The sequence below is a fragment of the Lepisma saccharinum genome, chromosome 3, assembly GCF_977018435.1.
Source record: "Lepisma saccharinum chromosome 3, izLepSacc3.1, whole genome shotgun sequence".
NCBI classification, from domain to species: domain Eukaryota; kingdom Metazoa; phylum Arthropoda; class Insecta; order Zygentoma; family Lepismatidae; genus Lepisma; species Lepisma saccharinum.
The window spans coordinates 56,681,009-56,708,133 of NC_139231.1; the positions used below are offsets into that span (position 1 = coordinate 56,681,009).

Here is a 27,125-nt window from a genome sequence, read left to right on the forward strand (position 1 = left end):
AACACCTTGCATAATACGTTGTAATAATCTGAGATTCATCTCCACGACTTCTAACCCCACTGTTTCAACTTTATGTGGCGGCTGCTATTAAGGGATGATCCCCATCCCGAAATAAAATTCTGGCTCTGGCCTGCAATAACTTTAAACCTGTCATTTCGAGCTCGGAAAGGGATTTTTTTTTATCATTCATAGGGAATTTCGTTCTGAGCTAGGAACACAACAACAGAAGTTTGGCGCCTGAAACTGAATGCGTGTAGTCGTTGGCTTCGTGCTGTGCTTCGTGTTTATTATTTATTTAGGTGTTAGTGTTTGTCGTGATAGTGCTGTGTTAAAGGGTAATGGATGTGATACAAGATTTGCTGGTGAAACCTTTTGGAACAAGATCTTTTCAGGAGAAGTTGAAAAAATGTTAACACAGGTAGTCCAGTGTCATCGCTTGAACTTATTTCTACACACAAAGACAAAAATCGGGAATATGTGAGGCATTTTCGCAAGCAAATTATGACAAAACACCATGCTTGACATGAAGTATAAGTGTTAATAAGCTTTGCTTTTTTGTTGGCCGTGCTTACTTTTCGGGGCTGAAAAGAATGTATGGACGCGTGGCGGATACTGTAATCTTTGCAACGCTTGTGCCAAACATGAAAAACCAAGTCACATAACTTCCTTTGTTAACCAGCATACGCCACTGGAAAACTCACACCGTCAAGTACCACCCTGGGCGAACTACATCTCGACCACCATGCATTTTTTTCTATTACTAGCATCTCGCGGCTCGGACAGAACCACAGTTCAACATATACTTTCAAAGTACCTGAAAATTCCTTTCGTTGGACAGACGCAGGAAGGATTAAAGAGTAATACACTAATCTGTTTACACCATAGAATAATTCTCATTTCTAGGGGGCAAGGAAAAACCCGAGAATCAGCATCACACGACAGAGAACTAGAACTGTGGAAGAAAATTTGTGATATTATGCGAGACACATTACTTTCCAATCCTGAAAGCAGAACGAAGGACCAACTGACCAAGTACAGTGGTGGATCCAGAAACGACACTTGGGTCGTCGGACGAATTTCATTCGGGTACCACAACGTACTTGCATGGTTTAATACAGGATCGAACTGAATTCTCGAATGCTAAAATTGATCCCATTGTCACGATAAACCTAATACTGTATTTGACAACCCTAGAAAGCTAAAGTGTCCTGTGCCAACAGTGGCGGCGATTGGGTTCCCAAATCGGAAGAGCAAGGTGCCAAAATGGGGGGAGGGGGGCAAAGACAGTATATTTCCATTTGCATATAAGGTTTAGCATAGTGCGGGGGCAAAAGTGGCGAAAAGTGGGGGGCAGTTGCCGCCCTTAATCGCCGCCACTGTGTGCTTAACGTTAAAGCTAAACATTCGTCTGCTGGACTACTGATTTCTTTAGATTTAAAAGGCAGAATAAAGTTTGCAAAAACTATTTTATTTACTACGAAAGTTAGTATTTACTTCCAAAATACATTAATAACATGGCAGGAATGCAAAATTACATTTTTAAATGTCTTTGTGCACTCAAAACAACACTTTGACTGGTGTTCACCACACATGGCTTTGGAGCAACGGCAGCAGGAGAATCTGGTCATTCTCCTCTTGAGGGTCAGGATGCACAAATCTTTATGCCTTGTTGTGAGGGTTACCAGATCGCTGTAAGGGAAATGTAGGACATGCTGTCCCAAAATGTAGGACATTAAGTCAAAATGTAGGACGCAACACATTCTCAATAAATAATACACATTTCTATAGAACACGTTAGGAAATAGTTGAAAAATGACACTTTTCAGTTTTTAAAAAAATATTTCCCAACGAATGTTTAAATGCAAAATTTCAAAACTTGCAATCATACTAATCAATGCACCTCTTACTATTTGATTTAAGTGGTACTTCTCAGAGGAGACAATTTTTATCAAAATTTCAGGTTTAGTCAAACTATATATTGATGTTAGTGGAGACAGTCAAACTCGTTGAAATGATAGGGACCAATACCAAACATTTTACAGATTTTATGAAAAAATAATTCTCTCCTGAGTCTGTTGTGTTGATGGTAATGAAAGTACTCTCTATATTTGAATTATGACCTGTAATGGCAAACAAATATTCAGCAATTACTGTAATTTAAAATGGTTTCATCTTTAGTTCAATAACAGGGTGTCTACCAAAATAATACATCCAGAAATCTTGACTTTTTCTGGATTTTTCTAGATCCTACTTAGGTAAAGTTGGAAATTATTAATTAAGAAAATAAATATTTATTTAATGAAAATCCCTACTAAAGGGCCAGTTAAGATGAAAACTGAAGCTGAATTTAAGAAGAGAATTAGATCTGCTATTTTGTATTAATGCATCCTGAACTGTGTTTGGCAGACAAGCGAGGCTTTGGCATCTGGACTCACAGCCAGTATAATCTTATGTGGGGTTTGTGTCGGTTGTCCCTATATGTTTATGACTATCCATTCATCCATCTTATCTTACCATCATTCATCCTCTTCTTCGCGATTAGCCAATGGGACAGAAAAAAGTGAAGTAAAATAAACTAAATCAACCAATCAATAGCAAAAATTATTGACCACAGGAATAATTTATTGCCTTTTTAGTGACTTCTTGATTTTTTACTTTTTCTTGACTTCCATGACTTATTTTGACTGGCAGACACCCTGAATAACTTTGTTCTCTATACCCCTGCTTTACAATCAAATTATATTGAATATTGAATAAGAATGGGCAACACCTTGTTCCATCAGTATAAACCCTAAGGCAAGAAATTCTGCTCAGGCATTGAACAGTGACGTTATCAGAAAGTGGTCCCAAGACTTTGTTCATTAATTGCTTCCATTTTCCCATTTGTTTAATAGCAGGACAAACTTTATTCTTTTTGTGCAATGACTGAATCAAAATAAATTTCAGTATTGAGTTTGGAAGAGCAGTCTATAGACTTGTAATTTGCATGACTTTTTTCTGTTACGTATTTTACTAATTAATATTATGTGATGCTCAAAATGTAGGACATTTATGATATTTTTCAAATTTCTCCCAGACGCCGGACATAAGGCTAAAATGTAGGACATGTCCGGGAAAATCCGGACGTCTGGTAACCCTACTTGTTGTTGTTGTTGACATCTGCATTAATTTTTAAGCATTTGCATATTCAGGATGATAGCAAAATCTTAGGAAGTAGTTGTGGAAGTTTTGAAGTGTTTACGTAAACACTAACGTTTCGTCCACCAACTGGCCCCCACGCGTAGTCTGCCAGATGACGCGTTAGCTTTCTCGAGTTAAACGAGAAACAAAGGAGCACAAATTAATTATTGAGAATTACATCTACCAACCGGGAGCGGAAGCATTTAACGGTCGACCAGCAACATTACTACCGGAGGTTCCGGATTCGAGTTCTCTCCTGGGTATGGATCAATTTCCAATTTCATCTAATCATTTACCCTCATCCTCGTGATTATCCAGAAGTGACAAAAGAGTGACATGAATTAAGAAAAAAAAGCCATGAAAAAATAATTTGAACATATAAAAACCTACAAAAATTACGTTGATGGTATTTCAAATTTTGCATGAATTTCGATTTTGTCCTAGCACAAATGAATAGGTTGTTTCTGGACAGAGACAGGCTCTAAAAGTCTGCAATATTGGGCTATTTAGTTCTATAATCATTGATAGAAAGCTATAAGGCTTTCTGATTTAGTTGGGACAGTCCATTGCTTTTAATCCATGTCCCGACCTTTTCACCTCGGCTCGGTCATAAATGTTTCACATAATTAGAATAGAGGTGAATTTTCTATACTCTTTACATCTTGGAAGAAAGGTTCCTCAATTACTGCAATACAAAACCAACCATATAAGGGGCATTTAGCTCTCCACTCGCACCGCAAGTTCTGTGATCCCTTTCCGCCACCACTTCGCAGAAGTATAAAAAACTTTGTTTTCTTTCTCCGACATCAGGGCTTTTCTGCAACTGATGTCCATTCTGCCACTCAATGGCTTAGGGTTAATTAATATTATGTAAATAGGAGAATCAACTTCACAGCAGAATCGTTGTTAGATTTTTGGGGCAAAAAATTGTCTGAAGTACTTTTAACATATATTGTTAAAAAAAGTCCATGCAACTTTTTTTCTTTTCTACTTGTAATTGTCTTGAACATAAATCCACAGTGGTGTGACCGTACAACAGACAACTTTCACAGTGTGCAGAAGACATCAAGGCCAAAAAATGCATTACCTACGAGCCGTTGATAATGGCATTTTCTATCCTACATGTATGCATCCCCATTTAATAGCTTCTTGGTTGCCACTGGCATTTATTTTTACTGTCGAATAAGATTCTAAAAGCTAAAATACACCATAGAAACACTATTATGCCAGCAGACACACTGCCAGGGTGAAGTCACTTAGCTGTTTCCTTCAGATAATTTATTTGCAGGGTTCGCACTGACTCCAAAGTCCTGCACAACTGGAGAAGTCAGGAAAGCAAGACTAGGACTGAGGTCATTGGAAACAAATTATTTTTCAAAAACGCTTTCAAAACCTGGAAAAGTCAGGGGAATTAAATGATTTGTGCTTAGCAGAATTTGTAACCAGAAACACGTTTCGTTTTATCTTCCCAACGATCTTCCTTTTTGGGTAATATTGCTTATAAAGCGGTTCTTTCATTTCATTTTTTATTTATTTTAAAAAATGTTCAACAAACATGATTCATTTCATTAACTTACAAAGTTGAAGTGTAACTCTTTATTTTTTAGCGTGTTAAATCATTACACAGTTATGTAAAATACCCGGAAAAGTCAGGAACTTTGCAAAATGGGTGTGAACCCTCTATCAACCCCACACACATATGTTGCTTTTCGTAGGCTATTGGAATTGTTTGCATTACAACACACGTAGTTTACCCCTATCATACAATTTTTGTTTTGCTCTCCGACAGAAACAAATGTCAGTGTCAACTGCAAATATTTGTTACGTGGTTGCATACATATAGGTTAGAAAATGCTGTGCTTCAACATTTCGTAACAAAATGAGCAAATTTCTCTACCCACTTTCTCCTATACACCCCCCACACATATATATGTATGTGTGTGTATATATATATATATATATATATATATATATATATATATATATAATATGAGAAAATTTATTTAAAATTCCTCTATGGGTCTGCCCCCCCCCCCCTTCAAAGAAATCCTGGATACGGGCCTGCCCTCTCGAGTCACTATGCAAACATGATTTGCTTACTTTCGCTTGCTTCACAGATTCCTGGGACAGAGTATAGTATCTTGTGCATTCCTAAAGTCGGTACAAAAAATAGGTTTTACCAGATTCATGAAGCCAGTTATTCTCGATCGAATCGTCTGTTACGTTATGACTAGGACTCTTGAAGTTGATGACCTAAAAGATCTCACAAAATGACCCATATGAGAATGACCTTAAAATTATTAAAAAATGACCTAATGATATTTTTTACTCTTAAAATGAAAGCTTGATTTTTTCATAAATTACAAGAGTAGTTGTATAAATAGATAAAACCAGTTGTTTGGTAGTTGAAACTACCAAAGAAAATGGAGTGGGGAAGCAACTAAGTGCTAATGTAGTTTTCTTTATTTTTACTTCAAGGCTATGTAAAATACATCACAAGGTTTATCTGTATAAGTAATTCACTTCCTTTCAGAGTGGGCTTCACACTATACAGAGTCTGTCAGCATCTGAAAATACAGTTGTGTTTTGCGATTCACGTGCATCTGATTATATATATTTTTTAAATTGTGACTAATTTTACTTTAAAACAACAGATTCAAGCAATAATACTGGACAGCAAGGGAACCTCAAAGTAGGCTTCACCAAAAGTTTGCTGGAGGAAAAATAAATTTATCGCAATTAATTATTTAATCCATTACCAAACATTTCAGTTAAAAGTAATATTGTGCTTTTCCATTGACTGTATGTGTTATTAATGGCGAACTTGCTAAAAACACCATGCAAGAAAATTTCAATATGTAAGTTATGCTACCAAATGCATTCAAAATTCATGAAATGACAGGGAAGAAGAAACCTAAAAAATAACGAAAAATGCAATAAAATGGCAAAAAATACTGAAATCCAAAAAATGCAAAATAAAAACAATGTTTCTGGTTTTAACAGAAGGGAAACAGACTGATATAACAGGTTTAGCATTGTTTTCAAGGCTCAGAAAAAAAATTATTTTTTTTTCCTTCCAAGCTCTAGTTATGACCTACCAAGTTTTGTAGTGCCTACAATAATCTATTTTGCTTGTTACAACCTATTGTAGGTTTAAAAATCAAGCATTTTTTAGGTCTTTGTATATTTTTAAATGTTTTACAGGATTTTTATATCATACAGGTATTTGCTCTGTTTGGTGACGAAAAAATTCAATGAGTAACATGTATGAAACATACTCTGTGTCGATTTCACTCACTCGACGTCATGATGTCTTTTCAAAGCTGTAAACAAAGCAAAATTTCTGTCACCATTGTTACCTGCACGTGCAACTTCTTATCCATGTGGTCCTGCTCACTATTGTCCCGCCCGACCCTGTGGCCGAGCGGTTAGCACATCGCGCTGCGACGCCAAGGGTCCCGGGTTTGAATCCCGGTCGGGCTTGGTTGTTTGTGAATGTCCATTCATCAATTTCATCATTTCATCACTCATCCCCATCTTCGCAAATTAGCCAAGCGGCACAAAACGCGAAGTAAAATAAACTAAATCAATCAATCAATCAATCACTATTGTCCCAGTTCCGATTTCCGTGCTTTGTGGCATTCTGCCTTGCAAAGTAACGCTTCAGCATTCAAATTTGCACCACAGACTAGGTTTCTGTTGAATGATCATTTTCAGCATAGAAGATGATCTTCACAGACAAAAGGCAGAGTTTGACTGTGGATAACATGAAAAAAATTATGTATTATGTATTCAGGATGACCACTCTAGGAGCATGGTAAAAACCAAGTACACTTCCCAGTTTTCAAGGCGAGCTTCCAAAAAATTCAAGGGTACAAGCAGATGTTTTCTCTATTTCAACCTTACGTATTACTGCCTCTCACCACTCACACACATATATTAACAACTTAAAGAGTTTGTGTGATTGAAATATATCCAAAAATTCTAATTCAAATCAATTAAATGGTATATATATATAAAAAATATTTAAGGTGTGGAGGTTACATTTGCCACTCCATATACTCAGACTCAAAATAGATCTACAAACACGTCACAAACATTACAAGATATGCTAATCTACGAAAAATTGTTAATTGTGTACAAATTTCAAATTTAAATTTACCTAATCAAATTCAAGATATCTTACCTTACAATAATATTCCATCTATCAGATAGATTGTTCTGGGACCAAACAAAGTAAATGGATTGAAAAATTTCTGTCTTATCTTACACTCAAGCTTTCTTTTCATTCCACGATAAAAACAAAAGGAAACTGTAAAAATCTTGCCTTAAGGCATTTAAAAATACGTATAAATTCAATGGGATTTGGATTAATATAATTTGCAATTTTTTCATGTCTATGGAGAAAAATTCACGCATAATTCTAGGAATTCCCAGTGAGTAGCAACCCTGTTATTGTGCAGCAAATTATAGATGAGAGGAGGGTATTATGGAATACCATTTACATTTCTAAAAATAACTGCACTAGTTTTTGAATAAAATACCCAAAATCATCATGAGTACATACTATAACTAATTGTAATGAAGTGTCACTTGTAAGAAAAATACTATTTATTTTGCTGTTATAAAAAAAACATATTTTAAAAAAAAGTTACAAATGGAGGCTAATATGAAATAGTCGGGTAATATGGAATAGGTGGTTTAAACCATTAAAAACTAATGAGACTTCATAAAACATAGTTATTTTGAACTTTAAAAACCATATTTCTAAGATTATGTGCAACTCATTTCTGCTTCGAGTCTATTTACAAAAGTCACAGATATAATCTTCTTTCTCTGCTCCGGTACAGTCAAGGTGAGCCCACAGAGAACAGCTGAAGCATTGAATCCAAATTTCCCCGCGTTGATCTTCGGAGAATGTTCCGTTACAGAAGATACATTCAGCGTCTTTGTTTTCCGGTTCTTTAGTTGAGGGCATGAAGTCCATTACAGATGATACATCAGAATGGATCGATGCATCGCTGCTAACACTGGAGTCATCTCTTTTAGGTTTAGGTCTAGAAGGTCGGTCTAAGTTTAATTTCTGAACGGGGGGTCTTTGAATGCTCGGTTTGTTTTGTTGTTTTGAAGCTTCTGGTTCCTTCTTTTTGTCCTTTTCTTTCAGTTCATCCTCTAACTGTGTTTTATATGGGGAGTAGGTTATTATAGAAGAAGATCCAGCTTTCCTGCCTCTATTTGACTTTTGCTTTTTTGGAGGTGGTGGTGATATCTCTATGGGTAGGACAAAATTTGTTGACTTAGACGTACCAGGGACTACCACATCAGGACTCTTGGGAGAACAGGGTTGAGGTGAATCAGAGCTGGTAGACGAACATGGAAGAGGGTCAGTTGTGGGTGTCATAGTCTGAGGCCTAGGAACAGTGAGTGTAGAAGCAATAAAATCTTCACTGCTGAAAACATTTCTATTGACAGGATAAATACCAGTCACTTTGAAGCCGTTTACTGCTATGTCCCCACGTTGTACTTTAAGGTAGGCCCTGCCAAACAGTTCCATCATATCAAAAATACTCAAGGGCCTTGAGCTATGCCTTAAAAAAGATCTCACTTCCTCACTATAGTGAGACTTTAATGGACTCATAAAGGTTTTATCCAATGGTTGGATTTTATGCGAACAGTGGGGAGGTAGACATACAATCGTAACATGACTTTCCCTTGCTAAACTAATTACGTCAATGTTACGCTTGTGGGTTGTGTGGCCGTCAAGGAGAAGCAGGACAGGTGACTCAGCTGAGGGTTTTGTTACATCAATGAAATGTTTAAACCATTTAGTAAAAATGTTTGTCTGTATCCAACCAGACGGGTGGCACGATGCGATGGTCCCTGGTGGAGCACCTCTAAGAAGTTGTTCATTCATGTTCTTCCTCGGGAATATCACAAGAGGCGGGACAAAGTCACCTCCTGCACTCATACAGGGAATGATGGTTACGAGAGAACCTCTTTCGGCTGAAGTAAGGGACCCAATTTGTCTCTTTCCTTTTAGGCCTACTACATGAGGAACTTTACTTTGCACCACAGACAAACCAGTTTCGTCTACATTAAATATCCTGTTAGGAGGATAGTTGTGTTTTTTGAAAACAACATCGATCAGGTCAAAAAACTTGTCTACTTCTTCTTTATTAAATCCCCTGGCCCTGGCAAAAGATGTACCCATGGGTTTACGAACTGAAAGTTTCGGGTTCCTTTTCATAAAAGCGTAGAACCAGTCTTTGCCAGCAGTTTCGTCCTTAAATGGATGGGGTATGTTATTGCGAACCGCAAGTTGATAGGCAAGACTGCAGACATCCCTTTTTGTGAGCCCATAGAACATGGCCTCCATCTCAACTAAATATGTTTGTAACTTGTCTTCTAGTTGTTTAGGAAAAACTGGCTTACGGCCAAGAGTAGTTGAGGCTGCTACCTTTGCATTTTTCTCCTTACTGTTGACAAGGCGGAAGAGAGACGCTCTGGGAACCTGGAATTCCTTGGACGCCTTAAGGTACCCCATCTTCTTCTCACGAACAGCTTCTATAGCCTTAGCCATCTGCGTCTCACACCAAAGCTTTCGCTTCTTTCCCTCATCTTCCTTCTTTCTAGGCATATCTGAAAAAAAAAAAACCAGACTATTTAGAACTCTTGCAACTAAGGGGGGGGGGGTAGGTTTAAATAGATAAAACACATCTTAAAACAAATTATTTGTAGGTCTAGACTGTAGACTAATTTTCAAATAACAGAAAAATTGTGTTTTGTTTTCATTCAAATGAGGGCCTTTCCCATGGCGTAGTGGTGGCGTCATTGTCTTGTAATCAAGGGGTCCCGGGTTCGATACCCGGTGGAGGCACAAGCGGTTTGGATCCCACTTTAAACTGTAGGTCCAGTCCCGATTAGCCTTACTGTGCATAAAGTGGACTTAAAACACCAACTCAAACTCAACTCATTCAAATGGATTTAGCTTTTAAAAAAATGTACTTTGGTTTTAAATTAGGCTATATTACTATTTATGTAAGTAGTAATAATTATTGTTTAGCTATCAATATTATACGCAAAACTCATTTTTTTAACTAAATTTTTATTCAGTATATTTTGTCGGGTTATATGAATACTATACTTTTACGTCGGGTATTATGAAATACCTAGTATTCTATAATACCCGACATGCCATCTTGGAAAATGAACCTTTAAACGGATGGACAAAACATTGTCAGCTAAAAAACGACCACAGTATAACAAACTACAATTCTTTTAGTGTATATTATGCTTAACATCAATGTTCCAGTCACATGTGTACTAGTAGGTTAAAATGTTTGAAAACTTACCTGCAAAAACTCTTGAAAATCACGAAACACACTTTGTTCTGTAGCGAGTGGTAACACAACAACAAGCGGTCAGCTCTCACTGCACTGCATCATGGGAGTCTTTCTTGAGTAGTTCATGGTATTCTCACGTGATAGCAGCACCGAATAGAGCCAAAACCTTGGTATTCCATATTTCCCGACTATTCCATAATACCCTCCTCTCCTCTACATGTCAGAGGCAAATGTGCATGTGTTACCACAGGTAACAGCAAAATGTGGAGAATTAAAAAGTTGTTTCAATAAAATAACAACATTGTTAAATACGTTAACCAATAGAGTTGCCATCAAGTAGATATGGCAGAGCACATTTTTTCTGCAGCGAAGAGGGAAGCCGTTCCGCTACCCTGAAGAGGTAACAAGCGGAAAGGGAGCCAATACAAAGGAGGAGCAGGGGATGACTTTGGGACAGTGAGATACAGGGTTATCCATATGCCTATCCAGGGGCCCAGTTACCAGCTAGGCCTGCTGGTACAGACCAGTGTTGTCATATTACAGGGTGGCTACTCACCGGGAATTCCTTGAATTCCAGGAATTCTGCGTGAATTATTGGCTCCGGGAATTATGCGTGAATTCTGCTTGAATTTTTCTCCATAGACGTGAAAAATTGCAACTTTTATTAATCCAAATTCTATTGAATTTATACATATTGATAAATGCCCTGAGGCGAGATTTTCACAGTTGAGTTTTTATTTTTATCGAGGAAGGAAAATAATGTTGTGTGAAAAATAAAACAGAATTCTCTTGATCTGTTTACTTTGTTACTGTCCTTTGTAGAGCAATCTGACAGATGGAAGATTATTGCAAGATAAGATTTCTTCAAGATGATTAGGTAGATTTGAGTTTGAAATTCTTACACAATTAACAATTTTTCGCAGGTTAGAATATATACACCATAACATGTGTTTGTAGATGTATTTCGAGTCTGAGTCTGTGAAATGGCAAATGTAAACTAAGGACCTCAAATTAAATGTTTTAAATATACCGCTTAATTAAATTAAATTAGACTTTTCGGATACATTGGAATCACACAGATACTTCATATTGTTACTATATTTCTGTGTGCATATCAGTGACGTAACCACAGTGGGGCAGGAGGGCATTGCCCCCCCAAAACATTGAATGGAAATCAATTCTAAGGAGGGCAAGGGGGCAAACATTGATGGCCAAGGGCACCTGCAGAGGGCACAGAGGGGCAATTATCCCCCTCGATTTCAAATTTTATGCAAATAAAAGTACATTTCATAAAATTTTCTCACTCGCTTTGCTCGCAATACCTGTTTTTCTTAGTCTCATCAAGTTCAGAGCCGCAGCTAGGGATAGGGATGGACAAAAAAATCCAGATTCGGAAAATATACTATCCGGATTTCGGAGCGAGAAGAATTACGGATGTAAAGCAGGTTCTGGACGAATAGCGGATTACAGAGGGAAAACTGATTTTGATCCATATTTTCAATAATTCTCATGAATTTAACAATATACTCTAATCTACCAACCTAATGTCAGACTGTCTTCCACGTAGTACACCCTGGACTGCATTTAGCAGACTAACAAGACTATGGCGTTTGACCAGTACAATCCTCCGTGGAGCTTTTTTGTGGTTTTGTGATCTGCCCATGTGTGTTTGTGATTGTCCCTTCGTCCAGTGGCGGCTCGTGGTGAACCAAAGTGGAGGGGCGACAGTTCATAAACTTGCTCTACTTGTACTGTGAGTTTAATTGATTAATTTCGTATATAACAGCCAACATGATAAGAAATTGATATATTCGTCTTTACCGAATATCATGCTTTGCACGTTTGCACATATTATGATAAATTAATAATTATTTAACAGTAATGCGAAGATTACGAAAGATGGAAGAAGAAATAGAGTTCTAACAGATTTAGTTGTTTGTTTTTTAACTTAACAGAGGGGAAAATTGATAAGCACAATGACAAATATTTACGTGCATTGAGCGTGAAAATTTCTAGTAAAAATGTTACACAAAAAACGTTTCCTGTCCAACATGACTAATTGATATATGAAATAGGGCAGCAAAGTAAATATCTCACTGGAAAGGTGATATCTGCGTTACCAGAAGCTCAAGCTCTACAGTAAAAACTTCAAACTTACCAGAAATCTTCTTCAGACATGCTTGTTCACCAGAAATCTTCTTCAGACATGCTTGTTCTAGATTCAAATTCGGTCTAGGCCGGCCTAGGTTTTTTATGTTTATTTTATTCATCTAGACTTCTGGGAGAAAAACTTCGCACCAACAAGTTCTCCACATAGCTCATCGCAACAAACGCACAACTACAGCACACTACCGAAAAAGCTTCACTTTTCCATGGAAAACGAAGAAACAACAAGCAAAGAGAATCGAGTATTCTCTTTGCAACAAGTGTCAATGCTATCGTCTTCCCATGCAGTCATTTTATTGCCTCGGGGTTGCCAGACAATTTTGCCAAATTTTCAGAAATTCGTAGTACACAGGTTCCTGTAGCGGCTCTTGGTGAGTTTAGATGACTAGTTTCCAGTGGCGATGCTACATAAAGGGCAACTAGGGCACTGCCCCACAACAATTTTAACATAAAAAGTTCATCTGAAGAGACGATCGGTATATTCGCGTAAATATTATTTTTTTGTTTTTTCCCTCAACCCCTACGTTGCTGCAACCAGACTTACAGGGTATGCAATCTGTGCGAGGTTAATATATTTCTCCGTCCTGTTGGAGAGAGTCCAATCTCAGGGCTCTGCCCGGAGACGTGACGTCACTGACTGATCTAAACATTTACAGCATAGGCAAGGGACGGTCCCCTGACAATGGAAAAGCGCAAAATTCGTAGCCGTCTCTGGGCAGTGAACGAGGTGCCCTGCCTATTTATGTTTGCCTCGTTCACCGTTCAGTGTTTCCAACGCTTGGCAGGCAGTTCATTCGTTCTTCCAGCCTGCAGCAATAAGATAGAAAAAAATCCCTCGAATGCTTTTCTTCGCGCTTGTTCCGGCGACCTGAAAAGTTGACAACACTTTTTATTGCTCAAACTATACCGCGTTTGTTACAACCTGTCCCCTTTCCCGCGCTAGGGAGCGCTCGACAGTTTCGGTGCCGATGAGAAACGAGGAAAAAATCGTCTGCTGGGCAGCGAGGAGCGAATGGGAGCCAGAAGAGAGGCGCTTACGTAGACGCTGTTGCGACGTTGCGTATTTTAATTGGCTGCCTGGCTTTGACTTTCCCCAGCACCGAGAAAAGCCAGGGAGCAACTAGCGCGGGAACCGGGACAGGTTGTAACAAACGTGGTATAGTCCCTCGTATTTTCAAAAAGATCCTCCTTTCTTCCCATTGTAATATGGATTTGGATTTGAGTTAGTGTGAGAGTTTGCGTTGCGTTCCGTCTGTGCGTATTGGTCGCTTATGAAATAATTAGTTTTTCGCGATTTTATAGTTACTGTACGTGTTTATTTATTTGTGTAATTGTGTCTGTGTTCCAGCAACTTGACATGCAGAATATCTTCGTAAGTATAAACGAACTTTTTGGGGGTATATGGCCAATGTAAAGTGTTGTAACTGAACTTAACGCTGCATCATCTTCCTAGTTAGTCATTGATATTAGTGGATACTTGGTGAATATGACATTGTATCATGTAGAAACTTTAATATCTACGTCTTTCAATTCATTGACAATGGAAGAGAAACTGCAGTGTAACATTTTCCTAATCATTCCAGTATCTACCCAAAGTTTAGTTACTGCAAGCGTATAGGGTTCCGACGTCAGTATTCGAGTTTTTTTTTTATTCATGTAATTTGTTCCATGTGTTGCTGATTTTTCGTATTCCTACGTAGTGAGTATTTAATGCTCTTTGGAGAGATATCTTGATCAGAATGTTAATTTTATTCCAAATTGTTCGAACAATTTACTTACTCCATATCAAGGAACTCCCCTCAAAAACCTTAAAGAGGAATATAGAGGTTAACTGCCCCCCCTCCCCACCCAAAAGAAAAATGTGCCCTGCCTGACTGAAAAGGCACGCGCCGCCCCTGCTAGTTTCTAATTTATTTAACAGCCGGCTTAAAAAAGAAATTGTGAAACTTTGTCACACTATCAGGGTTTTTTCAAAATGTGCTAATCAAAACATGTAATTAAATCTAATTTTGTGAGTAACACGAAGCTGTAGCGGACTTCCGTGGCTATAAAAAGCCATGGATCCTGGGTTCGAATCCCGGCCTGGACATGGGTGTTCTTTGTGAGTGCCCTTCCATCATTTAATTATCACTTATCCTCATCGTCGTAATTACCGAAAAGTAGCAGAAAGCGACGGTAAATAACAATATATCAAGCACCTGTCTGTACTTTTTCAGTTACCGATATTTTCTTTCCTCATTGGAAATTGCATTATTTATTGCTCTATGGAATACAGAATGATTTCTTTCGACGGTTGGTAATTTTCTTTCTTACGTTAACTTCATTGCTTCTGGCAACTCTTCATTGTTTACCGTTCTCCGGAGAGAGGGCCAGTTTCGCCTAGGGGGTTGGTTTCGGACGACAAACCCTCCGTCCTCCCAGCCCATTCCCAGCCACAGATCCCGCGGGTGTTATTCCGCCAGTTCCCTCGCCTCTTACCCCTCGCGGCAGCGCCTGAAAATGCTCTACGTCTCGTAAGGTGGGAGGACGCCGCCCTGCCAGATTTCTCTCGAAGTTCCGCATTCCCCCGCACGGTGGCCTGCAAACTTCGCAATTGTCGCGGAAGAATTAATACAGAACCGACTAACCAACGATCTATAAGCAACGGAATATTTGTAATTCAGACAATGTAAAAGATAATATATAAATGTTAAAGTAATGTTTGTTCACTTGTGATTACACACGCCTTATGAGCGGCCGCCCCTGCCTTCGTCTGCTTCATCTTATCACAATTCATCCTCATCTTTGAGATTAGCCAGAAGTGGAAGAAAAGCGAAGTTAAATACAACAAATAAATCAAATCAATTAATGTAATATGTCGTTCAACTAATAAAGTATGGGCTATGATAAATTTCTTCTTAAGTGAAAGGGATAAGATAATATATCCCCTGTACGTCATGGACACTTCTGGGTTATAACAATTCCATTAACTTTCAATGGAATCGTTACAACCCAGAAGTGTCCATGACTGTACAGAGTGAAGTACATACTGAGCAATTGAAGGGCATCAGGAAAGGGACACATACATGAGAAGTAGGGAGGCCATATCAAGATTCACACAGGAAAGATAGATTGATTGAGTTGGTGTTTTAATCTTTACAACAGGTGACGACATCGGTTACTTTCGCAACTTTTTTCTAGACTGGAAGGGATAGAGAGAATTTTAATCAGAAGGTTTGGTGAACGGATTACCCGTGCACGCAGATGTGGCTTTTAAAACACAGAGGAGGGGGGGGGGGGGTAATACAAGCAGAGAAAAATAAGACGTACAACTGCAATGAGATTCGGGAGAGGCTGAGGGAATATCCGTGTGCGAAACTCAAACTTTTATATCTGTCACCCCTAATATTTCAGTATTTGGCTCCTGCTCAGCCGGTCAAAATTTTCTGGTGCCGCGCATGAAAGAAGCCGACTGAGCTTAGTAATATAGCATATTTCCCTTCTTTTATGAAATGATTGCACTACTTTATGTTTTCATTTTTGACCATAAAATAACTGGTACAGGTTAACAAAAAGTAACAACAATCAGATGTACGTAATGTGAATATTTTTTTTGTACGTATGATATGAAAGCAGCAGCAGCGCCAGTATTAATCATGTAGGTGTGCTGAGGGGGCGTGGAATGAAATTTTGGGGGTATGATGTTGAATATAAAGAAATCATACATTCTTTAACCATTACATCATATACCAATGAACATTTAATAGGCTTTTATGAAAATATGCCAATGAAACTGAAGACTACTAGTGACATATTTCAGTTTTGCTTGTTTTGGCCACTACAAGCACATATTTTGTAATTTGAAACGAACAAAGCTTGTTTATGCAGGCCAATGACCGTATACTGCGTCTTAAAAAGAAAAATAAATTTTTAACAAAAAAAAAATAGTTATGGTGGAAGAAAGACAACAGCCACTAATAATTGTAGATACCCCCCCCCCCCCCCCGCCTAATAGAGGAAAGCAAATGCGGGTTCTCTTTCAGATTACGATCGATGTCTGTTGTCTATAATGACAGCGGAGTTACTCCAACGTGACGACAAAGTTTCAGTAAGTCATACATGACATGACATGGCAATTGCGGAGGATTAAGTGGTGCTGAAAAACCCCTTCGCATCTTCTTCCCCACGCCACCCTTGCATGAGAACAAGAAAAGTTTGGTCAAAAGCAGAAATAAATACAGTCAACTCTCGATACAACCTTTCACAATTCCTGGGAAAAGGGTCGTTGTTTCGAAGGGGTCGTTATTGGAATTTGCACCAATTTTCAGCTTAAACGGAGCTCAAACGGACATAAAGATGCCTAGGAGATGGTAACACCATGTATCCTGGTAGTTATACAACCTGTTATGCTCATGATGCGTGTCGTGAAAAGGAAAATGGAACATGAAACTTTTCATAAAAAAGGATTTAAAATAATGTTACTTTCTTTCAATTGTGCACAGTCGTTGCTCTCCCATGAAATTCTTACCATTCTAGTTCATGAGAAACCCGTTTGCAGTGAGACCTATGGAAAGGAAAATAAATCTCTCACTTATTGCGAGCGAAACTCAAAGAATCTTGACACCAATCAGACTGGCGCCAGCAAAAATCGGAAGATATCTGGCAGAATGAAGGTTGGATTTTATACGGGTCTACTGGAGCATTGTCTGTTACAAGATTAACTGGTAAGATTAGATATCTCGGGAGAAACAACACAACCTTTCCAGGCGCACAAAAAAAAAAAAAAAAAAAAAAAGCGGGCTGTAAATTTCGTTCTGGTTCCGCAGTGTAAAATACATCGTAAAAAAAGGTCACGTTTTCTTTGCTTCTACCAACTTCATTCACCCCCTCCCCCATTCAAGGGAGCAGTCCAAACTCCTTCCTTGACTTGCATTGTAATCCAGCGTGAAAAAGGAAACGCGCAACTTGCGATCTGTTTTCACTCAGTGCGTATTCTAGGGTCGCAGTCGATAATCATTCGGGTTTGGAATTGGATTTCACTGCGCATTTGCACGTATCAAAATGGTAGATCGTTATTTACTCTCACATTAATCGACTATTTAATGTTTGATTTAGGACTATTCTCGATGTCAAACACCCACTCCTTCAAAAGTTTCCCCCTTGAATATGAATAATGTATTTTTAATCGGTCTCGGCGAACATTCCTACATTTAACTTTATTTTTTCCTGAATGGTTCTGAAGAAAAGGCTGATGCGAATTAAATTTACAGTTTTGCTTATCAGAACAGAAGGCGCAGAACATGAAGTTATTTTAACTCTTGTTTTCCTTTCTGGAGATCGAATTTCGTTATCGTCAAATCAAAACAGCTTTGCGAGATTCAAAACAATAACCTTTTCCTCCGCGCCGCATGAGTCATTGCTGTTATCAGCAAGCAAGAGCTTTGCAGACGCTAGACAAAACACTGGCGCCAGGTGCAGCGTAAAAACAAGGAGACGGGCTGAAAGTTCGAGCAACAGTTGGCGGAACAGAAAAATAAGACGGAACTTTTAACAGCAGTGTAAAGAAAAAAAATGACCCTTGCTTTACGTTTTACCATGCAACAGACAATAATACGGGCAATATTTCCTATGCAGACAACAGCATTAAAAAAATAGGACCTGAATTCTGCAATTATCAACATTGCCGTGCACACCAGTGGCGGAAAATGAGCTGGGGAAAGGGGGGCACTTTTTTTTTTACTTGTTCTATGATTTTTGTCCGTTTTCAAGAATATATCCAGAACTGGTCCCATGTCAGACGTCAAAGGAAAGGAATAGGGGTGGATCCTCTTCCACCCTCGCCTGTAATCCACCCGTGTGCACACACGAGCAAGAAAATCGTGGCTGAAACAATCGGCATCGCCCCTCCCCCCACATTTGCTGACTGGAAAAGAGGGAGAAGTCAGTCAGCCAACGGAACATTTTTTTGGCAGACATTATGACATCGACACAATTAGGAAAACGTATGAAGTGGGATTATGATGCACGTAAGATCGAAGTAAACTTTCATGGAAACCTGGATGACAACGCATTAAGCGGGTTGACGATCTTTAGTTGGCCTATGTGGTTTTGATTATCTCTAACAGTTTCGCTTTTTTTATGACGTTTTACAGGGAAAAAAGAACACGTTTTGAATAAAAGTGGTTACCGGAAGTTGTCGGAACCTTCTGAACTCTAGGTCAGAGCTGGACAGACTTCCAGGTGCCACACGTCTGTTTTTTGGAACCTTCCTGCGACCTTATCTCTCAAGCTGGTGTATTTATCGATGAGATCTCCCATACACATAGCAAAGACTGCAAATCCAGCGGTCATTTCTGTCTGCTCACCCCCCCCCCCCCCCCAAGTTTTCGGCAGCTCTTAGGACAAGGAAACAAGTTAAGGTCGATTTAAAATAACATCGAAGCACATTCGATCTTCTCTTCTCCCCTATCCAAGAGCAAGAGTGGCAAAACAAGCCTGGCTTGGGTAGCGACCGTCGGGTGCGGAATAACATTGGTGCACTTGAGGGAGGGAAGGGCAGGAGTTAAGTGCTATTGGATATCACTCAAAATGGTGTAGTGGTGTCTATTTTTAGTTCAGACCCAATTGTGAGCGGTAGAGCGCTCGTGAAGGGAATGAGTGAAAAAAAAACAACAACACATTTTTCGGCCGATTTCCTTCAATTTTTTTAAACTTTTTTCCCAAATTTTTCAACTTTTTTCTACATTTTTCACGGTTCCCGGGAAAAGGGTCGTTACTTCGAGAGGGTCGTTATACCCGGGGTCGTAGAATCGAGAGTTGACTGTATATATGACATTTTGTGTTGTATTCGATTTCATTGTTTGAGCTCCGAAGGATGTAATCTCAGGAAGCAGATGCAAATGATTATATTCTTTCGGAGTCAGAAAGTGCTTGCGCATTAAACTGAGGCGCGAAATTGTCCAATCTATTAAAATATCGCTCTTGTGCAACTTCTACGACAGCTAAGGAGCCATCGAGCAATGTGGGCATGTTTGGCCGAAACAAAGAACTGTTGTACAATAGCACTGCAACAACACTGATCACAAATGCCCTCTGAAATCTGGATTTTATCCGAAATAGTCGGCCTTGGCCGCCGAACAATCTAAATGATAAAAGTTGTAAAAGAGATAATGCCATGGCACCTTGTGAAATTATTTGCACCCTATTAAATTAATATTGTTTTCAGTTTGCAAAAAAATGGATTAAAAATTTTCTTGTCCGCTTCACTCGCGTTGGGAGGAAAAGGAGCGTGCACATTTGACAGACAATTTATATAATTTTTGCTGTTGGTTTGTTATGATGTGGACGAATTGATTATGTAATGAATATAAATAATAGACACACATGCTGCATATATATATATGTACATATGTATTAAAGAAACTTTGAATACGTACACAATTTAGAGTTGGAATGTGTTTTCTTATTTTACATCACTCCATTTTGAATATGTGTAAAACATATGTTGTACATGAAAGTTATACATGTTATATGTACAAAAAGAATAATATTCGGAATGCATTTATCATGCATTTTCTGCCATTCAAAAATACAGTTTATGTACTTGTTTTCCATTATTAATGAATGTGAAATTGAACGTTTTTTTTTTTAAAAAAAATGTTTAAAATCCTTTGTTCTAACACAAATGCTTTAACACTGACTTCTACCCCCTTTTTGTGTAATTTATGGGGATGATAACGTCTTTGACACTACTACTACTAACAATAATTATAGTCATAATAATGTCATTATTATTATTATTGGTACGTTTTATCATGGTACTTGCCAACCCCCCCCCCCCAGACAAAAATTCATGGTTCCGCCTCTGGTGCATGTGTGTGTGTTGAGAGGCGGTAATACGCAAGGTTGAAATAGAGAAAACATCTGCTTGTAGCCTTGAATTTTTTGAAAATTTGCCTTGAAAACCGGGAATTATACTTGAATTTTATCATGGTCCTAGAGTAGCCACCCTGTATTAGATTGGCAGAAAAATCCCACCTAAAATGGGGATACTATTTCTCTGAAGCAACTAGAGCTAAACTGCAAAGCCAAGGCTGGATTGAACTACAACTGCGACCGGTCGCATAATAGATGAAAATACAGTTCCTTGGTGCGATTCGTGATTTGGATAAACTTTGCTCCAAAATACTAAGTTAGCAACAGTAGTACATACAGCTGGAGTTCCTTTCCACAATTTTGATGTTGCTGGAGGAGCGTAATTCTGTCCTCTGCTCACTGACTGGACAATCATTAAACTGACCTGAGAAATGTGTGGTTCTTCTTCTTCCCCTTTACACTTCAACACACACACACAAAATTCTGCACACATCCTTGAATGTCTTGTTCTTAGTAATTATATGATCGAAAGCATACCCTTATAATTACTTATACTAGTTTATTGATAATTATTAAGAAAAAGGCACGTTTTGAAAAGTTTTTGATACTACTGTAACTTTTTAATGCATGAAATGAAATTAATGAAGAATGAGCATATTATAAGTTGTAGATCTGATTGCTTCTAGATGACTGGGAAGCATAGCTCACCTATTGTATTCCAGCTCCCTATTCTGCACCTGCAGACTTTTTTTGTTTCCAACAATGAAATCCACCCTGACAGGATGCAGTTTCCAGACACAAGAGATCAAAGAAAATTTGCTATGGGACCTACAGACTATTTCACATAATGAATACCAGAATGTACTCCCACAGTGATGAAACACTGGGAGCAGTGTATTGACAATGAAGGGAACTACTTTGAATGGAATATATCTGATTAAGCTGCAAAACAAGTAAATGAAATAATTTTGAAAAAGTTTGGTTTCTTTTTGGCCACGGTGGCTCAATCGGTAACACATCTGACTACCATGCTAAAGGTCCCAGGTTCGATCCTAGGCCAGTTACAATCTGGGAACCTTTCTAACATTGGAAGCAGCCCCGGGGCCCACCCAGCATCGAATGACATGGGTACCTGGAGGAAATCCTGAGTGGTAAATGCGGTCAGGGGCGTGATGCTGATCACATCACCCCCACTCACGACCAGATCAAGAAATTGTGAGGTGTTACCCCCACACCTCCTATACACCTTCATGGCATGGTGCTAAGCACAGGGGAGCACTTTACTTTTTACTTCTTTTTGGAGAGACCCCATACATGCTGCATTGCATGACTTTTCAATCACACTATACAGTCCATCCCATAGGCTCTCAGTCGCAATGCCAAGTTAGCCCTCCAATTTCTTGAACTTGCACAAAAAATTTAGCTCAAGAGCTTTGAATTTACACACTTTAGAGAAAGCAAGGAATAAAATAAGTTTAAAGTCAACCCCATTACCCTATCCATTGGCAATGTTAAGTCCTCGGTATGTTCTCATGCATGCCTGATGTATGGGCTCATTCCAGGTGCCTGTCTAGAACTCAGAGAATGTAGATGTTGTGTTCCATCTATTTCAAATTTGTGATTATTAGGATGAAATTTTATTTTGTATAATAAGCACATAATTGTAAATATTTCATTTCCAGAGCTGAGATATTTTTCAGCAGTTTTAAATTAAATTACATATTTAAACATACAGTATATTAAAAGATTATTCCATTTTAGAGAAATCTACTCTTAGGCACACATTTCTTTGTAGATAAAATTAAACTTCTGGAATTGGGAAACCTTTGCAGTATATACACTCATCACAAAAAGTTTGGAATACTGTTATGTTAGACAATAGGTGATAGACACGGCCTTGGAATGCAACAATACATGGTATCTGTCTGGTGGAGATGTTCTCGTCTTTTCGCCGACATATGTCACCGAGCCTATCACCTATTGCCTAAATAGTATTTTAAACTTATTGTGCCTAATATAACAATATTCCAAACTTTTTGTGAGGAGTGTATATGGTTGGAAAAAAGTATTTCAATACTTCTGAAAACCACCAAAACATTACTGTGTAATCATACATGATGAGTTTCAGTCACAAACAAAAAATGCACATCCCTACTCAAGATATACATTTATAGATAAGTCTTGGCTCAAGATATGCAGCACCATTTATAACAATGCAGCTGAGGCCCTATTGAGTAATGCCTTATCAACAAAGATCAAGTTAGGAAATGAATTATTTAAGTACCAGATATCACTATCATTTAATTGCTTTCAGTTTAATAAATATATGTAAGTTTAACACAAATTTCAACAATTGCATACTCAGTACACAAAAACAATATGAAGGGAGGAATGGATTGCCCTTCTCTAGTCAATCTTATGCACCACGAAGCTTATGCATAAGATATATTATGTACATGTATAAAATCAAAACAAGCTGTAAATAAAACTTTAAAAAAAAAATTCAAAATTGTGTGTAACTGATTTCTCTGCAGCAAACTTAAAACAAGACTTAAACAACATAATTGTTACTGAAACTAAATTGAACGTTCCAATTCATAATAGCTGAGAGGCAGCTTCAACAACAGTAACTTCTGGAAAAGCTGTGAGGAGACTTTCAGTCCCCACAAGCACGGCACCATAGGGAATGCTGTGCGAAATCTCGTGGTTCTTCAGTTCCTTCTTCTCTTTGAAGGCTTTCCCACACAACTGGCATGCAAATGACTTTTCATGAGTATGGACCTTCCTGTGCTTCATCATGTCTCCGCGCTGAGTGAATGCACGGCCACACATTTCACAAGCATAAGGCTTCTCCCCCGTGTGGATCCTAACGTGGACTGTGAGCTGGTCCCGTCTCCGGAACTGCTTGTGGCAGTAGGGGCAGGGGAAGGGTTTGCTGTCAGAGTGTGTGAAAGCATGTTGGTTGAGGCTGGCGGTGCACCGGAAACCCATTCCACAGTTGGTGCATTTGAAAGGCTTCTCCCCAGTGTGGATGCGCTGATGCGTGTCTTTGCTCAGCTTTGAGTTGAACCCCTTCCCGCAGAAGTCGCACACAAATGGACGTTCCCCTGTGTGTGTTCTGTAATGATAGTCCAGTGCTGGTTTCTGATTGAAACGTTTCCCACACAAGCCACATTGATATGGACGCTCACCAGTATGTATACGCAGGTGAGTCTTGAGTGACACCTTACTCGAGAGAAATTTTCCACATATCTCACATGGAAAAGCAGTGTTCTCCATGATTATATCCGAAGAGCTGCTACTCGCGTGTATTCTCCTGTGGCTCAAAACCAGACTAATTGACACAAACGATTCTTTGCATATTCTACACGTGAAACGTTTATCGACATTATGCTTCTTACTATGCTCAGTCAAATTACCCTTCCTGTTAAATCTAGCTCCACAAACATTACATTTGTGAGGCTTTAGTCCCGAGTGAACGGCTACGTGTTGATGTAGCTGTTGCTTCTTGTGAAATGTTTTTCCGCATGTTGAGCAGATGAAGGGACGCTCACCCGTGTGCACACGTCTATGTTCTTCTACCTTCATTCTCGTCCTGAAAGGTTTTCCACAGTCGACGCACTTGAATTTCTTCTCCACGAAACCCTCCTGGTGAGTCCTCTTGTGGCTCTGGAGATTACTGATGTGCTTGTAGCTTTTGCCGCACAGATCGCAAAGGTAATGCCTTTCATCCGAGTGGGACGTGATGTGTATATCAAGCCCATTCTTTGACGCATAAGACTTGTCGCACATGGAGCACTTATATGGCCGTGACTGAGAATGTTTGATCAGATGGTCTCTCAACGTGCTCCCTAGATGAAACGACTTGCTGCACAGAGTGCAGGAATACTGTTTCCGCCTCTTGTGGGTTTCTTCATGTGCCTGCACTGCAGATATCTGTTTGAATATCTTCCCACAATACTGACATATATGTTCCTCATTGACATGCTGGTCTTTATTTGCATGCTGTTCTTTCTTATGAGATTTCAACTCACGTTTACTTTCAAAAGCAATCCCACACTTCTCACACATGTACAAAACACCATTGTCAGTTCCCTGCAAGGTTATGCTAGGGGTATTGCACCCGCTTGCAATGAAATCCTTCCTTTTCATGATTATTTCTTGTATTGCACCTACAATCTTGGTTTTAATAGGTTCCTCAATTTCACCGAATTCTTTGGTGACGTTCACTGCAACCGTAGGTTCACTAAGGGTGTTCTGTCCTGAAACCAAACCTTTAGGAAGAGATGATCCTACATAAACTTCTGCCACATTCGTCACTTCATACTTAGGTTCACAACTTTCTTCAACATTTTCACTTTGATTCTTACTCTTATTGTCCCTTGAATTCAACCCAGTAACATTATCACATGCATGATCTACTTTCTTTTCAATTGGTAGAAGTTGTTGGCATCCAGTACAGTAACACACACAGTCTGAATGTGCAGACATTTGGTGCGAGAATAACATGTTCTTACCAATACACAACTCATTGCAGTACTTGCAGCAGTATGTTTCTTGGCACAACTCTCTGCTGTCAACATACCACTTTTCCTTCTTCACCTCCTGTTTGATGTCCACCACCATGAAGCTGTTGTCTTCTGGCTGAAGATCTGTGGATGCATCTTCTCCACAGTTGACAGAAGAGTAATACTGATCGCCTAGCAAACATGACTGCTCCATAATACTCTCAGCACTCTCGTTGCCCATAGACAACAAAAAGTCCTTTGCTGAGGCAGAACATTTCACAGAATCTTGACTCAATTTATGGCTGAAAGAGATTAAACAGCTATTTAGCTACATGTGCCGAATACTGAATTACTAACAGAAATCAAGTACTAATGGACACTTCCACATTGTAACATACACATCAACTTTAACACACTTGTTACAATGCGGAAGTGCCTGTGATTACAACTCATGTAGAGAACTTTGACAAACATTTGTATTTTACAAAGGGATTGTAAATTTTACGCACACTTTGCACACATAATTTGTTTGATTTTATTTATGTTTTTGTTGTTTTCCTTGCTTTTCTGCCATTTTTGCCTAATAACGACTCACAAAGAACACCCAAGCCTACGCCAGAACTTGAACCTGGAACATTGGTGGCAAGATCAAAAGTTGACAGCTTAACCCATTAATGCCCAGCATATGATATTTCATACGCTAAAAAAGGTTGTTATATTTTTTAAATATTTGTGCATTGTGGTATTTTCTATGTTCACATATGTGCCCAAATACCAGAATATATCCTAGAGAAATGTAACCGACCACTCTCGGTTGCATTCTTCACACATCTGCTTGATTAGAGAACTTGTAAAGAGCGATTTTTCTTTAAAAATATTCAACATCAGTGATTGATATTTATTCTCTGTATGAACGAATTTTGTTTTAGGTAAAGATAACTTATTTTCCTCTTTCATATGTGTTGAGTCTATAACAGAAACCATGCTGTGCCGACCATCATGTCAGAGTAGTTAGCACAGTGGGTACCGGGTTCGAATCTCGGCATGGCCATGTTTGTTCTTTGTGAGTGTCCCTTCATCAATTTCATCATTTCATGCTCATCTTTGCCATTAGCCAAAAGTGGCCGAAATACAACAGAAAATAAACCAAATCAATAAATTATTGTGCTGATAGTGAGATGTAGGAAGTGACAGTGAGTGTAATGTAAACCATCAGAGAATTGGTAAAATGGATTTTGCAAAAAAAGAGAAAAAGTATTGAGATAGAGCAGTTAAGGCCGAGATCATTTTGTTCATGAGGAACATAGTCAGCATGGGGAGCGATTGGGTTCCAAAACTGGGGGAAGGGGGAGCAAGGTGTCAAAACTGGGGAGGCAAGGACAGTTTAGTTTCCCTTGGCACATAAGGTTTAGCATAGTGCGGGGGGAAGTGACAAAAAGGGCAACTACACCCCCCCCCCCCACCCTGCCCCACTGTGCTCAGTGTGTGTAAAGTGTAATGTTGGATCACACCCTAAAATGTATTTTGTTTTTTGCTCATTGAAGCTGTTGACCTATCATTTCAGTATTCCTTCCAAACAGCAGCAAGCCTATAGTATTGTTTTCACATGATAATGTGTCCAATTCTAACTTTGTAATTTTTTTTAATGATAATACAGGAATTAACATCAATATGCTTATTGTGTGTTATGAAAAAATATCTCAGTGTGTCCTACAATCAACAGAACTATTCTAAAAGTCTGCAACGTATGATATATCATACGCTGGGTAGTAACTTGTATTTGTAGCCCTTAATGCCCCACGTATGATATTTCATATGTTAAAAAAAACTATGAAAAACTGATCAATCATCAAAATATTGTATTTCTTACATATAAGGAGTACCAGTAGATGAAAAATCCAAAATTTCAAGGAAAAAGTCTAAAAAAAAAATTTGGGGGGCAGTAATGGGTTAATGTGCTTAGCAACAGAGCTGACTGAGCTAGCATGCACACATACACACAGAGTTTGACCTATTATTTGAGTAAATAATTAAGTGATTGGAAAATTAGTGGAACATTTCTCTTGACCAAGAT

General features: G+C 38.7%; 1 protein-coding gene across 3 annotated transcripts in view; it reads right to left on the bottom strand.

Moving 5' to 3' along the window:
* Positions 1-22,832: 22,832 nt before the first annotated feature.
* The window catches only part of LOC145985060 (uncharacterized), a 29,073-nt gene continuing 24,780 nt past the window's right edge, over positions 22,833-27,125 (bottom strand). For all 3 annotated transcript variants that reach the window (XM_083118603.1, XM_083118602.1, XM_083118601.1), the window contains one exon: positions 22,833-25,353. In XM_083118603.1, the coding sequence (XP_082974729.1) occupies positions 23,139-25,353 (2,215 nt within the window). In that variant the 3' untranslated portion in view covers positions 22,833-23,138. The remainder of the gene's footprint in view (positions 25,354-27,125) is intronic.